This window comes from Lutra lutra, chromosome 15 (assembly GCF_902655055.1).
Source record: "Lutra lutra chromosome 15, mLutLut1.2, whole genome shotgun sequence".
NCBI lineage: Eukaryota > Metazoa > Chordata > Mammalia > Carnivora > Mustelidae > Lutra > Lutra lutra.
The window spans coordinates 41,664,532-41,685,263 of NC_062292.1; the positions used below are offsets into that span (position 1 = coordinate 41,664,532).

The window sequence follows — 20,732 nt, forward strand, 5'->3', positions numbered from 1 at the left end:
AATATTTATATCCTAATAAAATATTCATAAATGAGAATGAGCTATATTTTATTTTCTGTGCTTCCACTGATAACTTTTGCTATTAGGTTAAACTAAGTTTGAAGAGTGAATTGAGTATCATTCCAACTTTTTTTTATTCCTGCCACTGTTTATAAAGCATCAAAGTTATTTTTTACTTGCAAGTTTGGAAGAACTCACTGATAAATTGTCTGGTCCCAGACCTGTGTTATAGAAGTAAATTCTTTGATAATGTTCCTAATTTCTTCTTTACTATTAAATATTTTGCCAGAATGTGACTTGTTATGAATTTCTTCTCATTCAGTTTACCTGGAACACGATAAACACTTTTTAACAATGTATCTTTTCAGCTCAAAGTGTTTCATTTTGTTTCTTCCCCCCAGGTAGCGCTATCTTGTCTTCCGCTCCATTCACTTTGTCTTTAATCCTCGGGAACACCTATAGTTCTTAAGCTCAAATTCAATTCTCTCTCCTATTTATCTCTCCTTATTTTCATAACTTTCATCTTTTACAGAGAGAGAGAGAGAGAGCACAAGTAGGCTTTTACTCTGACTTCAAAGGTCGGGTCTCATGTTTATTCTCCCTATTGCTGATTTAGTTTTCTTTGGTGCCAATTCTATTTTTATTACCTACAATGCAAATCTGAATTTTACTCTTTCAACTTTACGTTCCTGGACACATTCTTATATATCCCACCCAGTTCCCTTTGCATTTCAGCTTGTCTTCCAGATTTACCTTTATTGTTTTCCCATTTTATGCTGTTCTTCTGTCTCATCTTTTTTTTTTTTTTCCCTTCGGATTTTTGCTCTTATTTCACAGAGGTCATAATTTTTTGTACGTTATTGAGGATGCCAAAAAAGCTTCTACTTTTTCTTTTCTCATTCTGCTAGTCAATTATTTTCAGAGATTTGATCTTTTTCTGGGTTTTGAGATGCTATTAGCACTTTTTTATTTTTCAGAATTTTTTTTAAAGTGCTTTAAAATTTTTCTTTATCTTTTGAAAAAAATGTATTTAAAGGAATGTGGCAAAATACATATGACATAAAATTTATCATCTTTACCGTATTTAAGTATATAGATAAGTGGCATGAAGTACATTCATATGGCTATGTAACCATCACCAGCATCCATCCACAGACCTCTTTTCATCTTGCAAAACTGAAACTCTGTGCCCATTAAACACTAACTGCACGTTTCCTCCATCCCCCACCCCATCCCTGGCAACCACCACTCTACTTCCTGTCCATGAATTTATTGCTCTAGGTAGCTCTCATGCAAGTGTGACTGCTCTATTTTACATAGCAGAATGTCTCCAATGTTCGTTTATGGTGTAGAGTGGGTCAGAATTTCCTTGCATTTTACAACTGAATGGTATTTCGTTGTATGTGTATACGCATATACCATATTTATTCATCCATTCATTCGTCAATAGATGCTTGGATTGCTTCACCTTTTGGCTCTTGTGAATGATGCTGTGAACATGGGCTAACAAATCTGGAGTTTGTGCTTTTTCCTCCTAATCTTTGAATACAGCAAATTTTATCTAGCTACAGTAATAGTCATTAGGGAGGTCATGTGAGTTACACTGTTTTGCTTTCTAGCCTCCTGGTGCCAGTTCAATCAACTTCTCAGATACACAGATGGAAGAAGTTGGCGTGTACAATTCCCAGGCCAGTTTTCAGCGTCTCCGCAAATGCTCATCGGGTGCAGCTTGGGCGTCCTGTGGTGGGATCTTGCTCCTCACCCAGGGAAGAATTCTCTGATCTGCTCCACCAAGGCCTCTAGGAAAGCCTACACCAGTGGTTTGCTACCCTGGCTGAACATTAGAACCTCTGGAGGAAATTTAAAGTGATACTATTTTTATGCCCCACCCTGAACAAGTGGACTCCAAAATTTGAGGGATAGGCCCAGTCACTGTGGTTCTAGGCAGCCCCGTAGGTGATGCTCCCGTGGAGCTCTGTCTCAAGACGTGTGACCACTAAGGCTGCCCTCTCTCTGCCCCAGGATGGTCCTCGGCTTTGGGGACACTCACCTCCCAGGATGAAAGTGTCACTTCCAATCCTTCTCTCCACCTTCCTGCCATGTTGTTTTCAGGGAGCTAAAATCTCTAGGTAAATCCAGAAATAGGAGTTATGGTGGTGACGGTGGAGAATATGTTTGCAGCCTCGGCAAGCATCATTTGTACAGAATAGGAACAGGGCTGTCCAATTTTCTGGATTCTGGTTCAGAATAGATAGATGGGGAAGGAGGACTTGGTTTCATGGACCTCCTAGATAGCAGAGGCAGCAGATCCTGGTTAAGTATTGCTTTTGGTCAGGGTCTAAGTTTTCATCTTTTTTCTATGTCTTCACAGGTGTTTTAGTGAGAAGGTGGCTGAGTTTTCTTCCATTCGAACTGAAAACAACTTGAGTGTGTCTTGCTTCTTTCTTTCATTTCCCGCCTAGGCCAGAGGAGAGGGATTATGGCTAGTCTCCTTGTGTCAGTGATTTTAGTATGGAGTTGGGGGTACAGTGAGTACTTACGGATCAATCAGGAAGGACTGAGATGATGAGTATTGGAAGGACCAGCACCATGTGGAGTTCGGTCAGGACGCTCCTGAAGGAGGGTAGTTTTAAGCTTTGAAGAGAGGAGGGAGAAACATGTTTCTAACCATGGCACCAACCTTTCAAAGGTACAGAGATCAGTAAACCATGAACTCTGAAACAAAGAGGGAGTCAGAAAGGCATATTTCCCAGATGAAATGGAAATGGGGGGACCTTCGGAGAAATGCAGATAGCAAGAGAGTTATTTCAGGAAAGGAATCTTGAAACCCAAGCTTAAGGGTTTGGAGTTTACTGGAAACCACGGATGACTGTGATTAAGAGAGAGACAAGATCACAATATGGTCAGGGGAGGGGTTCTCTAGTCTGTGTGAATAAATGGATAGATGGATGGACAGATGGATGGGTGGATGGATAGGTGGACAGATGGATGGGTTGATGGATGGATAGACTGATGGGAGGTGGAGAGGTTGGGAAGGAGAGGACCGATACCACATATCTGTAACCTCCCTAGTTCTCATACTGGTCCACAGGGAGCCTGGGAGCCACTAGAAATAAGGAAGGAGAAAACGGTCTGGGAAAGACTGGAACCCTGTGTTAAGGAGGCCAGATCTGATACAGACTTTTTCCTTTCCTCCTTCTCCTCCACTTACCATGGTCCATGCAGAAGTATTAATGCGTGGCCTGGTCTCCCATGGTACTGCCCACTGCAGAGTCTGCTGGGAGGGCCTTTAAGTGTCTTTAAAGTGCTGCCATGTTGCCTATATTCCCTAAACCTGTGACATCGCCTCTCTGGAGAGACAAGTTGGGAAAATCCCCATCTGCCTCTTCCTCCACCAACCACAGCTGCCTTTTGCCAAGGGCAGGCATCCAGGCCCCAAGGAACCGCAGGACCCAGCTCTCAAACCCATCCCAGACAGCCCAGGAAGGTCCCCAGAAGCCAGCCTGATGTCTGGAATCCAATGGCTAGAGGCTGGGGGATGGACGAGATGGCTTTTTGTAGTCCCCACCCCGAGGATTCCGGGATCGTCACCCACACAGCTGGCCCTCTGCCCAGATCTCTAGGTCTGTGTCTTCAGGGGAAGCTCATAAAGTCTATACACAGAGCCTTGTCCCTGCCTCCATCCTGGAAGCTTGGGTAATTATTTCTATATACTGCTGCAGATTAAAACACAAGGAATGACTTGGAGGAATGCTCAGGTATCAGCCTTTGATGTATACAAAGGAAGCACCTTCCCTGCCTCCTGGGGTTCTTCTGCGTCCATCAGTTCTCTTGACAGATGGAGAGAAAAGGCGATTTGGGCATTAGCATAGCCTGGAGAACCAGTTGAAATTGCCTTCGTTTTAATATCCCACCTTTGATCTGTTGCAAGCCTGACAGTGAGAGGGGAAGGATCTTATTAGGTGGCATAAATCAGAACTGATGAAATCACTTTCCCCCAACGAACTCAGACCTTCCCCTGTGTAGGGAGAAGGAAGGGAAAGCCTTGCTGCAGCGAGGAGCTGCCCTCCCCCCTTCAGCCAGGAGCAGGGACACACAGATTAACAGAAGGATCCATCAACCCCACCCCGTCCCCTACAGGGAAGCTTGGGTTCTCTAAGCTTCTGGTGGCTCCACAGGGTTCTCTTCTCCCCGTGCTCTCTGTCACCATGGGACCCATCCATCCATCCCTCCTAGACTGTTTTGGTTCCAACTCCCAAGAGTTTTCATTTCTGGACTGTCAGAACTTGTGCCCACCCTATGAGGGCCTGGTGATGGGTTCTAGGCTAGGACCCAAAGTATGGGACCCAAATGTTGACTCTGCTGGCAATGGCTCTTGGAGACCAAGCTCTTCATAAGACCTACTCCAACAACATAGGGGTGCAGCCATCCTCCTGGATCTCTGGGAAACTGTCCCCATGGCACTGTCTCTGGGGGCAGAGCTTGATGAACAGCCCCCAGGTGAATAGGGCAGGAGAGAAGTAAACCCTGGACTCAACGGCAAAAACGTTCTTTGGCTCTACTGTCTATTCACTCTCTGACTTTGGATGCTCACCCCTTTCCTCTTGGCTGAGTGGGGTCCCTTTCAGCTCTCATTTCTATGACTGGTCGTCTCTTCTCAGCAGGTAGTTCCCTGAGCAGTGCTGGAAACAGTCATGATTTCATAAAACAAACAAACAAAAAACAACCCCACAGATTGAATGCCCACTGTGGGCGAGTCTCAGGGAAAGGGAAGACAAAGTCCATGCCCTCAAGGGGTCTTCCAGTCTAATGAAGAGAAAAGCGATCAAAGTGGGAGCTTGGTAAATTTGCTCAAAGGTCCAAAGTTGGCCCTAGCCTTTCTCCCACCTACACTGATCATCCCTCCCAAGTCTCTCTGGCCCAAAGCTCCTTGCATTCCAAGTCTGTGTCCCATGTCCAGAAGTTTCTCTCAGAAAAGCTGTTCTCCATTTAAAGTCTACCTAATAATACTTGCCAGATTAAAACATATATTAATTGGCAACTTGTACATCTAAAAAGGAGTATTGTCCAATAGGTAAAATTTTAGTCATCTTAAAATATTTGTAGGTCATGGGGGGTGGGGATTGGCTGCCTTAAGCTGCTGCATGACACCAAATGCTTCTAAGTTGGCCTGCCCAGTAAGCCCCTTATCTCAGGTATCCAGGGATACAACACAGAAGACTTGTCCAAAGAAGGTGTAGACACCCGGAAGGACAGAGCAAGAAAGACACTCCAGGCTAAGCCTCCCTTCGCAGGTGAAGAAACTGAACCCAGAGAAGGGAAGAAGACCTGTCTGAAGGCAACAGCCCTGTGCGCCCAGACGCACAAGTCCTTTGTCATTCTCCCCTCCCCAACCAGAGTTTTGTTTTTCAATCTCAGCTGAGAAATGCCTACACCTTCTCAATGCCTACAAGTTACAGTTCAGCTTCATAGAGCCCCCAAGGACCAGCACGTTTTCTTGCCAACTGCTTATTCCCATCTTGCTCATCTTGCTCAAGCCCTGGTTCCTGGCACACGTAGCTAGTTCACTTGTACGTGGGTCAGCACCTTAGCACGCACTCCCCTCTCTGCCGGAGATGCTTGTCCCCTTGTCCCTTTGGTGAAAATTCAGTTACTCATCAAGGCTCAGCAAAAATGTACCTCTTCTGGGAAAGCTGTCCTATCTTCCCTTCCTTGGATGAGTGACTCACACTGTTCTGCACACACTTCTGCTTGTTCCCCCAACTCTTGGTGCACACCCCACACGGATTCTCTCTCTCTCATTCTTCGTCTTTCTCATACACACACACATACACACACACACACACACACACACACACACACACACACACTGCATCACAATTGGTATTTTATTTATTCATCCTCATTGCTAGGCCGTAAGCTCCTCCAGGCAGGAACCAAATCTCATTCCATGTCTGTCTCCCTAGTGTCCTGCATGGAGCCTAACTAATTTCTTACAGCCACGTCGTCCAGCATGGCAGCCACAAAGCATGTGTGTCGATGAAAGTTAAATGAATTTAAAAATGCAGTTCCTCAGCCACACCAGCTACATTTGAGTGTTCAATGCCTAGTGGCTGCCATTTTGGACATTGTGGATATTGAACATTTCTCCCATCACAGAAGGCCCTATTGAACAATATTATCTTAGAAGAGACCAGAGACCTACAGTCCCCAGGATGGAGGAATCACGGGTCTGGGAAGACCTTAGCTGCCCAGACTATACATACGTCACTGCCTTGCACAGAGATGTGTAAAGGGAACATCCTAGAACTGGGTCTGGAGTTCGATCGCTTGGCTTCAAGGCTTGGTTGCTACTTTTAGCGCAGACACACTGTCAACACCTTTCCTGGCTACAGCCCCAAACTGTCAGCTCTCTCAGAGCCTCCACTGGACTGCTCTCCTTAGCTAGGAAATTTCCTTCCATAGAATAGAAAGGGCCTTTCAGGACAAGTGCTGATGTTCACGTCTTGCTAAGGAGAAGCCTCATCAGTGAACCTGGACTGAGTGATGGCCTTGTGAAGGTGAAGAGCTTTGGGTCAGAGGTTGCCTAGCTTCTCACTTTTCCCTCCCCTGACCCTTTACCATCCTAGGACAGGAGTAAAGGGTGTTGGTTGAGACAAAGTGTCACCTTCCACAGCCCCCATGAGCTGGGGGATCAGGGTGACGGGGCTGCCTGAGGCCCCCCAGCGCATGACTGTCATTGGCAAGATTTCATAGAATTATGCAGCTGACCCATCATCTGTTCTACACAACTGAGGGGCGTGAGTTCCTGGTCTGACAGCCTGGGAAAACTAAGCTTGCTTTTCCTTGGTGTCTCACACTTCCCTGACCGTACTCTTTCTGTTCTCCTGAGCCCTGTCCTCCAGGAGCCTTCCTTTATCATAAGGAGACATCTTTGACTTCTGTACTTAGCCTCCCAACTCTTGCCCTGCCCTCTGCCTTCACCCACCCCTCCCAATCCAGTCTCAACACAGGAGCCTCAGTGATCTTCCGAAAATGCCATTTTAACCTGAGAACCACTGTCATCTGCCCCTTTCCAGTTTTGACTGTCTGGTCTCTGGACCTTCCTCGCTTACTTTGACATCATTGACTATGTTCAGTGATGGTGAGGTACCCCCACCTTGCCGCCTCTGTGGTTTCTCTTGTGTTGTTCTTTTTTGCCTTGTGTCTCTTTCTCTAATACTGCCTCTTCAGAAAACTCCTACTCCCCTCTTGGGAGCCAGCTCAAATGTCACCTCCTCTGTGAGGTCTTCTGGATTTCCCAAGGAGGAAAGAGTGGGATCCAGCTTCCAGAATATTTTCCATTCACTTAACTGAAGTATGTATAATTGTGAGTTTAAAGCCACAGACATTGGCTTCACCTCTGTGTTCTTCCTTTTCTACCTGTAAAATGGGGATAATAAGATTCCTACTCCATCGGACTGGGATGGAGGTTAAATATAAAAATATATGTAAAGTGCTGAGCACACCTGGCAATCAGCTAGCTCCCAGTAGATGTTAGCTGAAGTTTTTATCCTGTCTTATTAAATAATAAAGTAAATAGTCTGAGAGCTTCTCTGAAGAGGGACTCTGTGTTAGGCATGTTTGAATCCCAGCACTGAGCACAATGCTGGCCTAGCGTAAGTATTCAGTGAATGTTTAGTGGATTTAATCCAATCCACCGGATTGAATTTTTTAATCCTTTTTGATTGAACTAAATCCAATCCGATTGAATTCTAGACCAAAGGAATGACACTTGGTGATTGAGTTGAGGCTAAAGTAATGAGGGGGCATTTCAGGCAACCTGATGGGTAGTGGGGAGATATTTGGGGGCAGTGGAGACTTTATGGAATCCTCAGGAAACTGCAAAGGGCCTTCACAGGAATCAGGCTGTGGTCTCCACAAAGGGAGCTCAGGAGGCTGTCAGCTTGTGCAAAGGTAAAGGCACCTGAGTGTGGGGTCCGAGCTGGTTGAGTCTGACTGACGCATGAGCCCTCCCTAATCAGGGCCAGGGTGTGCTACACCCAGGAGAGCAGCCCCCCTCCCCGCCCCCACCACACTGTTAGAGCCCCATGGCCCTCCCCGTGGAGGCCGGCGGCTGGCACTGGCAACTGCTGCCAGTGCGGGAGGCTGGGGCCTCCTGCCCGTGGAAGGCCTGGGGGTACCTCCTTGCCTCTCTGCAGGTGCCAGCCTGCTCCCTGCTGGAGCCCTCACCTTCCCTGGCAGGCTTTCCGTCAGGGCTGTTGGTCCCTCCAGGCAATGAACAGTTCCCACATAGAATATTTTCCCCACAGAATAACCATTTCCATAGTGGCTCCTTTTTGTTCTTTCTTCATTTTCAATATCCTCCCCCTTCCACCCTGCCTGTACTCCACCCCAACCACAGCCTGAGATGCCCCCGCCCCCGTGCAGCCCCTATCCTCTCTTTTCTTCTCCTTGCCCTGCTGCAAGTCACCTCTGTGCCTATACGTGCTGGGGAGGGGGCTGGGAGCTTCCAGGTGAAAAGACAGCCCGTTGACAACTGGGTGCCAAATGCACAGTCCTTGTCCTCAAGGTACCTCACCCCCAACCTCTTTCTTATCCTCACACTCACAATTAGGATTTGACAGCGGAAGGTGTGGCCCACAGCTTTTGAGGATTTCTGAGCTTGGGAGCAGGACTGGCTTCCCTGGCGTGTGCCCTGTGCCATTGTTCAGGACCTCTGCGCAGAAGGTTTAGTGCTTGGCTCTTGCCATCTTGAAATTCTTCATCATTTTTGAATAGGGGTTTCCCATTCTCATTTTGTGTCAGGCTCCGCGACTCACAGAGCCCATCCTGCCTAGGAGGGCTGGAACGGAGAGCAGCTTCAAGGAGAGGAGGTAGCTAGGTTGTAGTGGGAGTTGGAGCAGAGGAGCGCCACCAAATTCAGTGACCAGGTCAGGGGCGAGAGGTGGCCGGGGTTCCCCCTCTCTGAACTTCTGCATTGGAAATGGCACACTGGCCCTCCTTTCCCACTTTGCAAAAACCTGATGGGCTGATGAGGGAAGGGGATACTCTGGAGCCTAAGATTGGCTGGGGACACTTTCTTAGAAAGGGGGCCACATCAGGTAGGGGTCCTGTAAATACCCTCTGCCTCCAGATAGATGAAAAGCAAGAGTCTTCCCCCAGATGTCCCCAGCCCTTAGAACCTACTTCAAGCCCATCTGTTTTCCTGGATCCTGGTTTTCAGCCTCTCTCTACTCCTACGTATCCTGTCCTATAATCACTACGTCTTCTCGTATCATGTGGTTCAGAACTGGAGAGAGAACTCAAGTTGCACCTGACCTGAGTGCAATAAAATAGAAACCACCCCCCTTTTCTCCCTGCTGTCCTCCTGGTCCTGCCCAGGGACATGTTGACCTTTAGATTCAAAGTCACCATGTGTCCTGGGAGCAGGTACCAGGTGGCAGCTACCTAGCTTAGAGCTTTATGTGAATGATCCCTTTTAAATGAATACCTGGTGACATCCATGGGTCAGCTGGTGGTCCACTAGGAGCTCTGAATCTGTCCCTAGTCTCATATTTGACTCAGATCTGTTACGAAATAAGATGGATTAAAGAGGGAAATTCCAGAAAGGGCCCATTAGGTCTGCAAATGCCCTGTGGGCTGTGAGGGACTTTGGTTTTCAAATATAAATGTGTTTCCTACAGCTCAGAGAGGTGTATGTTTTTCTGTCATCCAGTCCTTTTAGGGAAGCCAGGCATTAGAAAGAAATGGAAAGGAGCCCTGAGTTTGAGTCCCAGCCCTGCCCCTCCCTTTGGGCATTTTCTTTATCTCTCTGGGCTTCAGTTTCCTTATATAAAATGAGTGAGGCTGCCAGGCTCCTTCAAGCTGATATAATGTGACTCTGAGTTTACACTGACACTGTTGTTCTTCTGGGTCATTGTCAGTGAACAACTTCTTGCTGTCTAACCTGACTCTCTGCTATAGCCACTTGCACCTGGTTAGGTCTTGATCTCATTTTAACTCAGTTGGACCGGGTTCTCATGTCACCAGCTCCCTGGAATGGCCTATGGCCAGGTGACTTTCAGACCACCTTTCCCATGGGACTTGGACCTGGAGGGAAGACACTCCAGCCATCACACACGTTCTCCCCACCCACTTCCCCGCCTCAGCCTGGGCCCTGGGCTGGGGGTGTATGAGGAGCACTTTGGCCCTCTAGAGGTTAAGCTGTTTCCCCAGAGCCCAAGCAAGCCAAAACTGGCCTGTGAGGTCCTTGTTAATCTGTCCTATTACTGCAGGTAAGAATTATAGTCAGAAATCATTCAAGGAGCCCAGGCCCACAAGGGAGAAAGAGAAGGGCTGTTGGGGGTTGTTGATTTTATTCTAGGGCTTAATTGGTATAATTGCTCTTTTCTTCCTGCCAAACCAGAGTCGGTCAGGATTGACTCTCCCACCTGTGGATGGGCCCATTAGTCCCAAGTGGTGAATTCAGGCTGCTTGGAAGCTCCCCTCCCCCCCGCCCAGATGACATGGGAGCCCGGGCCCATCTGCCCCAGAGGGGCCCCAGGACAGCCTGAACCTGACTCAAGGGGGTCAGGCAGCTTCTTCAGAGAGCACCTGATCCTGCTTGCGGTGGGGTGGAAAAAGAGTACAGGGGACTTCTCAGGGCTCCCCAAGTTTCAGAGGTCCCTGAGGGAGGGAGGGGATGCCTCACAAGAGGGGAAGGGGGAATACAAAAGTAAGTACTGCTCCATTTCTTCCCCTGTTGCCTTCCCCACTCCTCTCTGGGCCCCCTCGGAGCCCACTTTGAAGGGGGTGTTTTGTCTTCACGGACAAACCTACCAGGAGGACCCATAAGCCTGAGTCCTGTTCTCAAATAAGGCCCCTTGTTAGCTGGACCATGAACCTGCATATCGGGCTTGCCAGGCCCCTAGGCCAAAATCCTAACCCAAGTTGGGCTTATCCAGGCACCCATACCTGCTCTGAAATCCCTTTTTTGGGGGGATGCCCAGTTCCTCCCTTGGGTCCCCAGGGCACCCGTGGCCAGCCTTCTTGTTAGAAGGGAAGCTAATGGCTGGGCCTCTTATTTGCATTTAACCTCAAAATAGGTCCCTGGGTGGCCAGGTAGTCACACTACAGAGCTGAGGAAGCCAGCTGAAAATGTGAAGAGAGGGCCTTTGTGACTAGATCTTTCTGGAGGCTAAGCCTACACGTCCTCCAAGCTCTCCCCCACCTCCTCTGGGGACAGAGTCACCACATAAAACAGGAATATTGCATGGGACCTACTTATGTTTAAAAAGTTGTTCCTTGTATATCTGAAATTCAAATTTCACTGGGCGTCACCCCAATAGTACGTGGGACACATTATATCTGACAATTATTTGTTACTTATCCAAGATTCAAATTTTAATGGGCAACATGTATTTTATTTGCTAAACCCAGCAATCCTCTGCTGGGTCACATCCCAGCCCAAGCCTGCCTGGCCTGCGAGTGAAACCCTGGGACCTTCTGCTCACCCCAAACACAAATTCAGATCTGACTGATTTCCTCCATGAGCTTATCCCATCTTCTTCATTTGCCAGCTTGCCTGGTTTCCCCCTCTGGCGTGTCCCTGTCCCCAGGTCTCAGGAATCCGGCTGTAGGCACCTTCCTTCCACAGTCCCAGGCATGCCCCACCACACTGCTCCTGGAGATCTGCAAGGCCTCGCAGGAGAGGCATTCTCTCTAACAGAGCAGAAAGGGGCCTGGCCATTAGTCCAGGCCAGCCCTCACCTGGGAAAGTGTCATCCTGAGCCAGGGCTGTGCTTGGCCTGGCCTCTGGGGAAAGTGGCCCTTCTCTGGCCCTCCCGCCTCTGGGTTGCACACAATGCAGGCAGTGGTCTAATCAGGGCCATAGGTTACATGTGAAAGTGTGCGTGTGTGCATGCGTGGGTCATGTATGTGCTCACATATACACATGTGCATAAGAGGCAGCTTCCAAGTGCCTCCACAGCCACAGAGGACAAGATCGTTTCCCTCTTGCCCTGCCCCAGCGCCACTTCCTGTCTGCCCCAGAGCGCCTTCCCTCTGTCCACAGAGCAGGGCTACTGCCTACCAGGGGCTTGGGTCACGGCATCTGCCCTGTTTCCCAGGCTCTGTCAAATAGGTCAGCAAGTTCTCACCCCCTTCCCCCAGTACCAGCATCACACAGTGGCGAGACACATGAATTTGGGCCCCAGACAACCTGGGTTGGAGTCCCAGCTCTGTGGGTCACTAGTTAAGTGACCTCGGGCAGCTTAATCTCTCTGTATAATGGAGCTAACCAGAGATTTCTCATGGCATTGCTGCAAGGCACAGATCACACACTTGTCCCTGGCTCTGCACCTGGCATACGACAAGGGCTCGATATGTGGAAGCGTTGACTGCTATTGGTGTCATGGTTGTCACGATAGGGTTGCTCCCAGCCCCAGGCTTTAGAGAGAAAGGGAGCACCCCCCATCTTGGGGATTCCAGCCTCCTGAGTCTCTTAATCCCCCCCTTTAGGTAGGCAGTTGCAGAGACCCAGGCCCAGGCCTGTCTGACGAGCCAGACCCCAGCTGTCCTCGTCCCCTACATTCAATGGGTTGTTAGGCCTTATCAATTTGACTTCCTAAGGATGTCTGAAGTCTGTGCCCACTTTCCCCATCCACACTGGCCCTCTATTCTCCTGCCTCGGGGCCTTCACTCATGATACCTCACCTTCCACCTTGCCACCAAGACACTGCCCTCACTGAGCAGAAGGAAGTGGCGGTGGCATTCTTATGGGACGATAAGAAGACTCCTGGCATTGCTGGGTGACTTTATTGTTCCAGGGAGCCTGCCTGGCCAGCCCGGTACTATCCCAGGTCAGGAGCAACAAGAACTACCCCTAGGAGAGGATGCTTTTTGGGACTGGACAGCAGGGTGGCCAAGTTCACTTCTCAAGCTTCTAGGGCCATGGCTGTCCCTTTCCGGATGAGGAGGTTGTGTAAAGCAACTATCTCTTTGCTGATCTTCCTGCCTCCAGTCTGGCCCTTCTCCTGTACCAATAAGGTCTTCAGAGGAATCTTTTCAAAACAGAAGTCTGGCTAGGTTCTTCCTTTGCTTAAAACCCTTCAGTGGCTGTTTCCTTTAACACAGCGTTGCTTACGAGACCCCGAGAGCTCTGGCTCTGTACCTGACTAGCTCACCTTGCACTCTCCCTGCATGCTTCCCTCCCTCCTGCTGCAGCCCTACCTGACCGTTCTCAGCCCCGTACCTTGCTGTACCCTCACCTTCCCACTTGCCTTCCCTCTGCTCAGGATTCTTTTCCCCATCTCCTCCCCTGACCAGTTCCTCCTTGGCCACCAGGTCTCTATGTAAACATTACTTTCTCCTGGAGGCCTTTCCAGATGCTCACACAGGTGTGCTTCCCCTGCCTTTGCTGTCCTGTGAGTACGTCTGACTTGCCCACTGGATTTAAGCTACATCAGGAAGGACAGGGACATTGTCTTCTTCATAGCTGATGTGTATCCAATATTTCCCAAACCTGTCTGTGCACAGAAACTTCTAGGGTATTCTTTAGAAACAGATTCCCAGGGGCTCCTGGGTGGCTCAGTTGGTGAAGCATCCGACTCTTGATCTTGGCTCAGGTCTTGATCTCAGAGCCATGAGTTCAAGCCCCATATTGGGCTCCATGCAGAACACGGAGCCTACTTAAAAAAGAAACAAAAACAAGAACAAAAACAGATTCCCAGGCCCCCTCTGGACCTTCTGAACAACACTCTCCTGGGGAGAAGCTTGGGAGTCTGTATTTTCACAAAGTTTCATCCAGTCAGACCATCAGGAGTATGGTGACCACCATGGACGGACCATATCTGGAGTGCTAGGCCTTGCCAGTAGAGGGCACTACTCACTGAAGGGTGTTTGGTCCCATCCTTCCAGGTTTGATATGGGTGGGTGGTCTTTCTAATCTCAGCTTTCAAGAACAATCCAGGTCGGTTTGCTTTCCCATCTAAGGTCCCAGCATTGACCTGTTCTCTCCCCTTGATGGTGAGCCAGGGAGTGTCTCCCAGTGGCCCTTAAGACATTTGGCAAGAAAGGCACTGGTGAATTTGCTCAGGGAAGAGATAGAAGCCCAGCAGGACCTTCCTCTGCCCACATCACTTGTTCTTCAGGTTCAGGGCTATGGATTCCTTGGGCCTTTGTGGACAAAGGCTGGGTTGTCAGTGACTGAGGTGCCATATACATGTGGGAGAGCCATACCTCAGGGCAGAGCCTCCCCTCAACATAGAAAAGTTCAGGAGGGGGTCCCTAGTCACAGGCCAGCTTGTCTGGTCTCTGTGGGACCAGCTACCTAGAGTGATCCAATTTCAGCCCCCACTGAAGGCAGAATAGTGTATTGAAAAAGGACATCATGGCTGGGATACAGCTGTCAAAAGCTGACATGGGCAATCTCCTGTTTGGCTGGGCTGAACTTCTAGGTCTTCTAGATTTTGCATCAGAAGTTCCCGTGTCACCTGGGAACCTCTGGTTGTCACACAGACAGGAACACCACCATCTGTTTTCCTGTCTGAAAAGTAGCCTAGCAAGGACTTCAACTATAGCATATTAGGGACAATCAATTGAGCAGGAAGCCCTAGGACCTCGGCAGGAGCTTCATCAAACTACCGGCTCCTTGAAGAGACAAGGAGCAAGCGGGGCTGGGGTCAGGGGACAGGGAGTGGCTTGAATCTTTGGGGAAGCCTTCTCTTTGGCTAGGTCCAGAAGGAGGAGATTTCCCTCTATAAATGGTGGGACTATCCCTACCGTATGGCCTTGCACTGGAGAGGGTTGGGAAGAATAGTGCCTCACCCAAAGGAGGGGAGCTATGGCATAGAGTGAGAAGTCTGGGGGTGTGAGGGAGATACTGGTTATCCACAGAGGGGCTATGGATTCAACATTGGGTCTGAGAGGAAGAGCTGGTGCCATAAGTAGGAACATATGGCATAAAGGATCAAGAATTATGGGTTGGAATGGAGGCGAAATAGGGGAATGTGAAGAGGCGGGGTATAGGCTAAGTGGTGGTGAAGTCACAGCTGTAGTGCTAGGGTACCTCGAAGGCCCCGCAGGGGTCGGGGCTGGCCCAGCTCAGGTCAGTCCCAGACCATGGTCTGCATCTTGCCCGGGATTGATCCTTATCCATCCTCTCTTCCACCAGGCGCCTAGATGCCAACCTCATCTCCCTGGTCCCGGAAAGGAGCTTTGAGGGGCTGTCTTCCCTCCGCCACCTGTGGTTGGACGACAATGCGCTCACCGAGATCCCTGTCAGGGCCCTCAACAACCTCCCTGCCCTGCAGGCCATGACCCTGGCCCTCAACCGCATCAGCCACATCCCTGACTACGCCTTCCAGAACCTCACCAGCCTTGTGGTGCTGTGAGTGCTGCCCTGCCCGCTCCCCCGACCCAACTCCCAGCTGGGTCCTGCTGGGGCTTCGTGTTTACTCCAGAGCTGGGTTGGAAGTCTGGATAGCTCTGCTCTTCTCTGCATGGTACTGAACCTTCTGGCCTCAATTTCTCCTTTTTAAAGTGAGGACAATCATCCCCTGTTGACCCCATGGGGATTATCTTGAGGCCAAATGACAGTAGAGCTGTAGAAGTGCTTTGAGAAGCCAGAACACCATGATCAGAAAACAGGAATTAAGCTACTAGTTTCTCGCTATGCAAATATAATATAATAACTATACCAAGCTGATTGGAATATAAGTCAACAATCTCTTAAGCGATTTCTACCACATTCAACAATCAGGTGCCAACGCTTTGACACAGGGATAGGATAAATTCATCTCATTTCCCAGACTCCGAGAAGCAGAGAAAAGCCATCACTAGTAATTAGACAGCAAAGCCCCGTCAGGGTAATTACCTGGGAGATAGTATCCCTGGCAGGAATTGGGGACCGGGGTTACCTCTGCCTCCCTGGTGGGAACTTTGGAGTGCAAATTAGCTCCCAGCTAATTGCTATGAGTGATTGGAAGTTCATAGGGTAATTACTAAGGGCTTGGAGGTCATGTGTAATTGCTTTGGGTTACACGCTAATTGCTGCGGGAACATATGTGTTAGTGACTCTGCTAAACGGCAACTTGCCTCCCCTGCTCTTGGAAATCTGGTGTGATTTTCCAAACCCGAGCATAGATGAGGTGTAGGTCCATCTAAAAGCTGAACACTCAGGCACCAATTTGTTTGTTTAATCCTCTGTCCTGGAAGACTGGAAAACCAAGAGGACCATTCTTATGGATCATGTCCTTTTATCAGGATGGCCATTCCATCCCTGCTTCTGGGGGCCAGTGGGGGTATTAATAGAGGGTGAACAGAGCAAGGTGACTGATTCTTGTTTTGGTGACAGCCTAGTGACACCCTGAGGGGATGGGATCAGATCGTCGTCATGAGAGACAAGACTGGGAAAATGAGGGCCACATGAGGGGTTCCAGACAAATGAGGAGCAACAGGTGTTTCCAGAACCCGTATGTGGGGTGCTATAGAGTCTGAGAAGGATGCAAACAGCGGCTGCCCTGCAGGGGCTGACAGTCTAATTGAGAGAGTGGACTAAATGATGGAAAAGACAGCTGGTGATGTCCTTACTGTACCTTATGCCAAGATAGCTGGTGACAGATACAGATTCATGCAGTGTCGGAAACCTGGGCCGATGGGGAAGGCTTCATGGGGAAGTTGGGGTGGGTCCTGGGCCTGGGAAGATGAAGAACCAGACAGGTGAAGACCAACAGAGTTCCAAGCAGTGTCATAGAAGTCTGGCTGTTTGGTGGCAGTGAATAGGCTAGTTTGGTGTGAGCAGAGGATCCTCCTGCAGAATGTGGCTGGGAAGGTGGGTGAGGAGACTCAGAGTCCTAGCAGGGACTTTGGCTTTTGTCAGTCAAGGGGAAAGGGAAGCTTGAGGGTTTTCGAGTAAAGATGAGCAGGGCAATATTTCAGGAAGGCTAATTTGGAGGATGGGTGGAAATAGGCGACAGGTAGAAGGCTCTCGTCTATCAGCTGAGGTCTAGTATAAGGGGGTGGGAGAAGGAGTGGAAGGGAAGACATGACTGTGAGGGATGTTTTAAAGGAAGGATAAATGTGATCTAGGAAAGACCAGGAGGAAGGGGAATCAAGAATGACTCCAAAGTCTGGTTGGGAACCAGGAAATTGGAATGCTAGGCAGGCTGCATATCTGGCGGAGCCGGGGGGACCCCACTGGGCAAAAGGAGGGGCAAGGGAAGAAAACCTACCAGGGCAGAGTAAAGCTCTAGGGGAACTGGTCCCTTTGCCTGGAGCAGAGCCAGAAACATGACTCCTCTGTCCTGCCTCCAACTCACCGGGACCTGGGAGGGAAGAGAAGTCTGGAGGAAGCTGTCCAGGGACTATGGGATGAGGTATAAAAAGACCCAGGAGGCAGATAAGGAAGACCGAGGATGATAGGAAGTAGGAAAGTTTGATTAAACCCAACTGCTGCGTAGAAGTCTGGCTGGTAGCGTAAACAGACAAGTGAGGTGGAGGAGAAGGGGCTTCTGTGCAATCCAAACCCAGTCTGCTTTGATCGGGCTGCTATGAGCATGTGGACCTCCTTTGCCCACTGCTCTGATGTTGGTGGGACCCCGAGGCAGCACTTAACTGGCTGGGTTAAGTGCAAATCTCGCAAACATGCAAATCTTGTCTCTTCATCTGAACTAGAAGCCCCAACACCCCGCCCCAGGCTGGGCTGCTAGAGGCACCCAGGATGCCCGGGCTGAGTGAGTGGTTTGGAAGAGGGAGTCGGAACCCTGGAGCTGGATATTTAGGGAGCTGAGATGGTGTAGACCAGAGTTGCTGGGGGAGGAGGAAGGGGCTGGAAAATGGAAACGAGAGTCCAACAGGACACGGGAAGAAATGGTTAAGTTTGGTGACAGTCGGGATACAAGCATTAGGCAGTAAGGGAAATCAAAAGCCCTTGTTAGGGGAGAGAGTATATTCCCAGAAGGCTACATTTTCCCTGTCAAATCCAAAGCTGCCTGTGGCAGGGGCCTGTCTCCCAGTGGAACCTGGGAGGTGGACAAGGATGGGGAAGACCTACAGGACCCACAACTCTCAAGACCCCTATTTCTATCCATGTGTGCTGGATAGGGTCTTCCTGTCACCTTGGTATTTGAACAGCATCTTGGAGGCCTGTGTGATTTCCTCTCCTTGTAAGGGATTTCCTTTTTCTGTCTGAAGAGGCTTCTTAATTCTTGAACTTTACTAGCTTAACTAGAATATGTCATGGTGTAAAATATTCTGTATCTGATTTTTCTGGAACATTGTATGCCTGGGAGCTGCAGATTCTATGCTTTCTCCACTAGAGAATTTTCTTCCATACTCTGTGTTTGAATACATCTTCTGTCTCGTGTTTGGGTTCTCTCCCTCAGACATGTCAGTTACCCTTGTATTGAATCACCTTTATGTCTTCTCCATCTATGCACTTCTGTTCTAACCTTTTTGTCTCATTCAGCCATGTTCACCATGATTATCTCAAGCTTTTTCTCTGATACCAGTTCATTTTAGGCAGCATTGACCCTGTTTCTTGGCTCAAGTTTTCAATAGTGTAATTTTGGTTCTCAGTGTTTTTGTTGCCTATGATGTCATTTTCTTTTTCTTTTCTTTTTTTTTAAGATTTTATTCATTTATTTGACAGATCACAAGTAGGCAGAGGGGGGAAGCAGGCTTCCCACCAAGCAGAGAGCCCAATGCGGGGCTCGATCCCAGAACCCTGAGATCATGACCTGAGCTGAAGGCAGAGGCTTTAACCCACTGAGCCACCCAGGCGCCCTTTCTCTTTTGTTTTTAAAACTTCATTTTGGAAATACTGTTTTTTTAGTTTGTTTTGTAGCAGGAGGCCATTGTGGTAATTTTCCTTCTGTGTCTCATCCATTTGTTGTATTTTTTTTTCTTGGCTTGAAACTTTACCTGCCTTTGCACCTTCTCTTTTCCCCATCCTCGGTCTCCCTGGTGCATCCATAATTACCATGTGATTTCTTTGTTCTGGCTTATGCATGGAAAGCTGTCTCCTTGTTCTAGCTGTGTCATCTGGGGAGCCCCTGGTTTTCCCCTTCTAGCTGTCATTTGTGGGCTATTGTGGGTAATTGAGATTCCATCTGCTTTTCTGTGCCCGGGCAGTGGGGTGAAGGTAGGGGGAATGTGCTCTGAGGGGGAGCCCAGCCTTTGTCAGGCAGCCGGGGCTCTGCTGTATCTACAGGTTCAGAGTGTGTTAAATGTGTGAGTTCACTCCCTCCACCCAAGAATTCCCTCGGGCTTCGAGTCATTTCCTCAAGTCAGTGAGTAGCTTGGAACCTTTATTTTACTCCCCAGTGTCACCTGTTTCCTCTGGAAGCCAGACGTGGGGAAGGGAAACAAACCTTTTCCATAGAGCTGCCTCTCTTTAGATTTGGGGTTTTAGGGGAAATTCTCAGGGTTTCGTTTTCTTGCCAGCTCAGTTCTTGGAGAAAGCAGGACTAGTTAGGAGTTCCAGAGTTTCACCTCAGTCACCAGTCTGTGCAGTTTGTTTACATTGGGTTATGTCTCTGTCCTTGCTTTGCTGCTACTTGTAATATTTGGGCCGGAGTCGGGGTTCTTGTTTTTGCTATTTTTGCTTATTTCGTTAGGAATTGGGAGAAGATCATTCTGTCATTCGCTTTCAGTTAGCTCTTTACTTTGGAAATTTCTTCCGAGCTGATCTCCCACCTCTCCCCGACCTACATGCGCTCTGGCCAGGCGCTTCACCATCCAGCACAGACACACGTGCTCATTCCCACCTCCCCTCCTCTATCCCCCTGTTACCTCTGCCTGGAATGCCCTTCCCTCTGCTTGTCCAGATCACCTATGCTTCAAGGCTCTGCTCTGGATTACCACCTCTGTAAAACCTTCCCTAACTCCTCTGGTCTTACCAGTCTCCCATCTCTGAGCCTGTCTACAGCTCTCTCCAGCTATAACAAAAAGCTTAGCCTTTAATTATATGTTGTCTACCGCGGTTTGCTGTTGGCTCCCATAAGCGCGTCTGGCCACTGAGTCAGGCGGGCTGGGTCCTGGGGAGCAGGACCATAGAAGAAGCCTCAGAATGGAGTCCCCCTGACATCAGGACTCTCTCCAAGAGCTTAGTGGGAGCCTGCCTTAGCCTTGGTCTTGGGCATTCCTCTTGTGTTTTCCTTCAGTAGGAAGTGAAAACCATGTAGCCCATGGTTGATTCAGCCGTGGGGATTGTAACTTCAGAAATCAGTCTTGGCTAATCATTTTATCCCTGGAGACAAAGGGCTGGACCACTGGGGTCAGTGTGTTCATGCTTCTGCCTCCACCTTCCGACTTAAGCCATCGTCTGCTTTCTGCCCCCACCCTGAGCCCGATGCTGTGGGCACCCGTTCTGACGTGCCTTTCCTTCCCACACAGGCATCTTCATAACAACCGCATCCAGCATCTGGGGACCCACAGCTTCGAGGGGCTGCACAATCTGGAGACACTGTGAGTGCTGGGGTTGTGGTGGGGCCCTGTCCTGGTGAGGAAAGCCTGAATGCCTGGAGGCCGGGGGGAGGCTGGCAGAGGGAGAAGCCAGCGGGACTGGGGTGCTGGGCACTGGCTCTAGGCCTGCTCACCCACATGGCCCTCCCTGGCGTTCTCTCTAGGATGCCTCTCTGAATACATTCCTTCATCCTTCAGGTGGGTGGAATGTGCCCTCTGGGAGTTCAGGGTGGCCCAGAGAGGGAGAATCTAGGATTCCTGCCAGCAGAGACCACCGAAATAATGAA

The 20,732-nt window shown here is 49.3% G+C and overlaps 1 protein-coding gene across 7 annotated transcripts in view; it reads left to right on the top strand.

Moving 5' to 3' along the window:
- Window positions 1–20,732, top strand: part of LGR6 (leucine rich repeat containing G protein-coupled receptor 6) — a 120,096-nt gene that overhangs the window by 60,732 nt on the left and 38,632 nt on the right. For 5 of the 7 annotated variants that reach the window (XM_047705640.1, XM_047705642.1, XM_047705641.1 and 2 more), the window contains 2 exons: window positions 15,155–15,370; window positions 20,377–20,448. In XM_047705640.1, coding sequence (XP_047561596.1) covers window positions 15,155–15,370; window positions 20,377–20,448 — 288 coding nt within the window. The remainder of the gene's footprint in view (window positions 1–15,154; window positions 15,371–20,376; window positions 20,449–20,732) is intronic. The other 2 variants (XM_047705643.1, XM_047705646.1) reach the window with 1 other exon arrangement.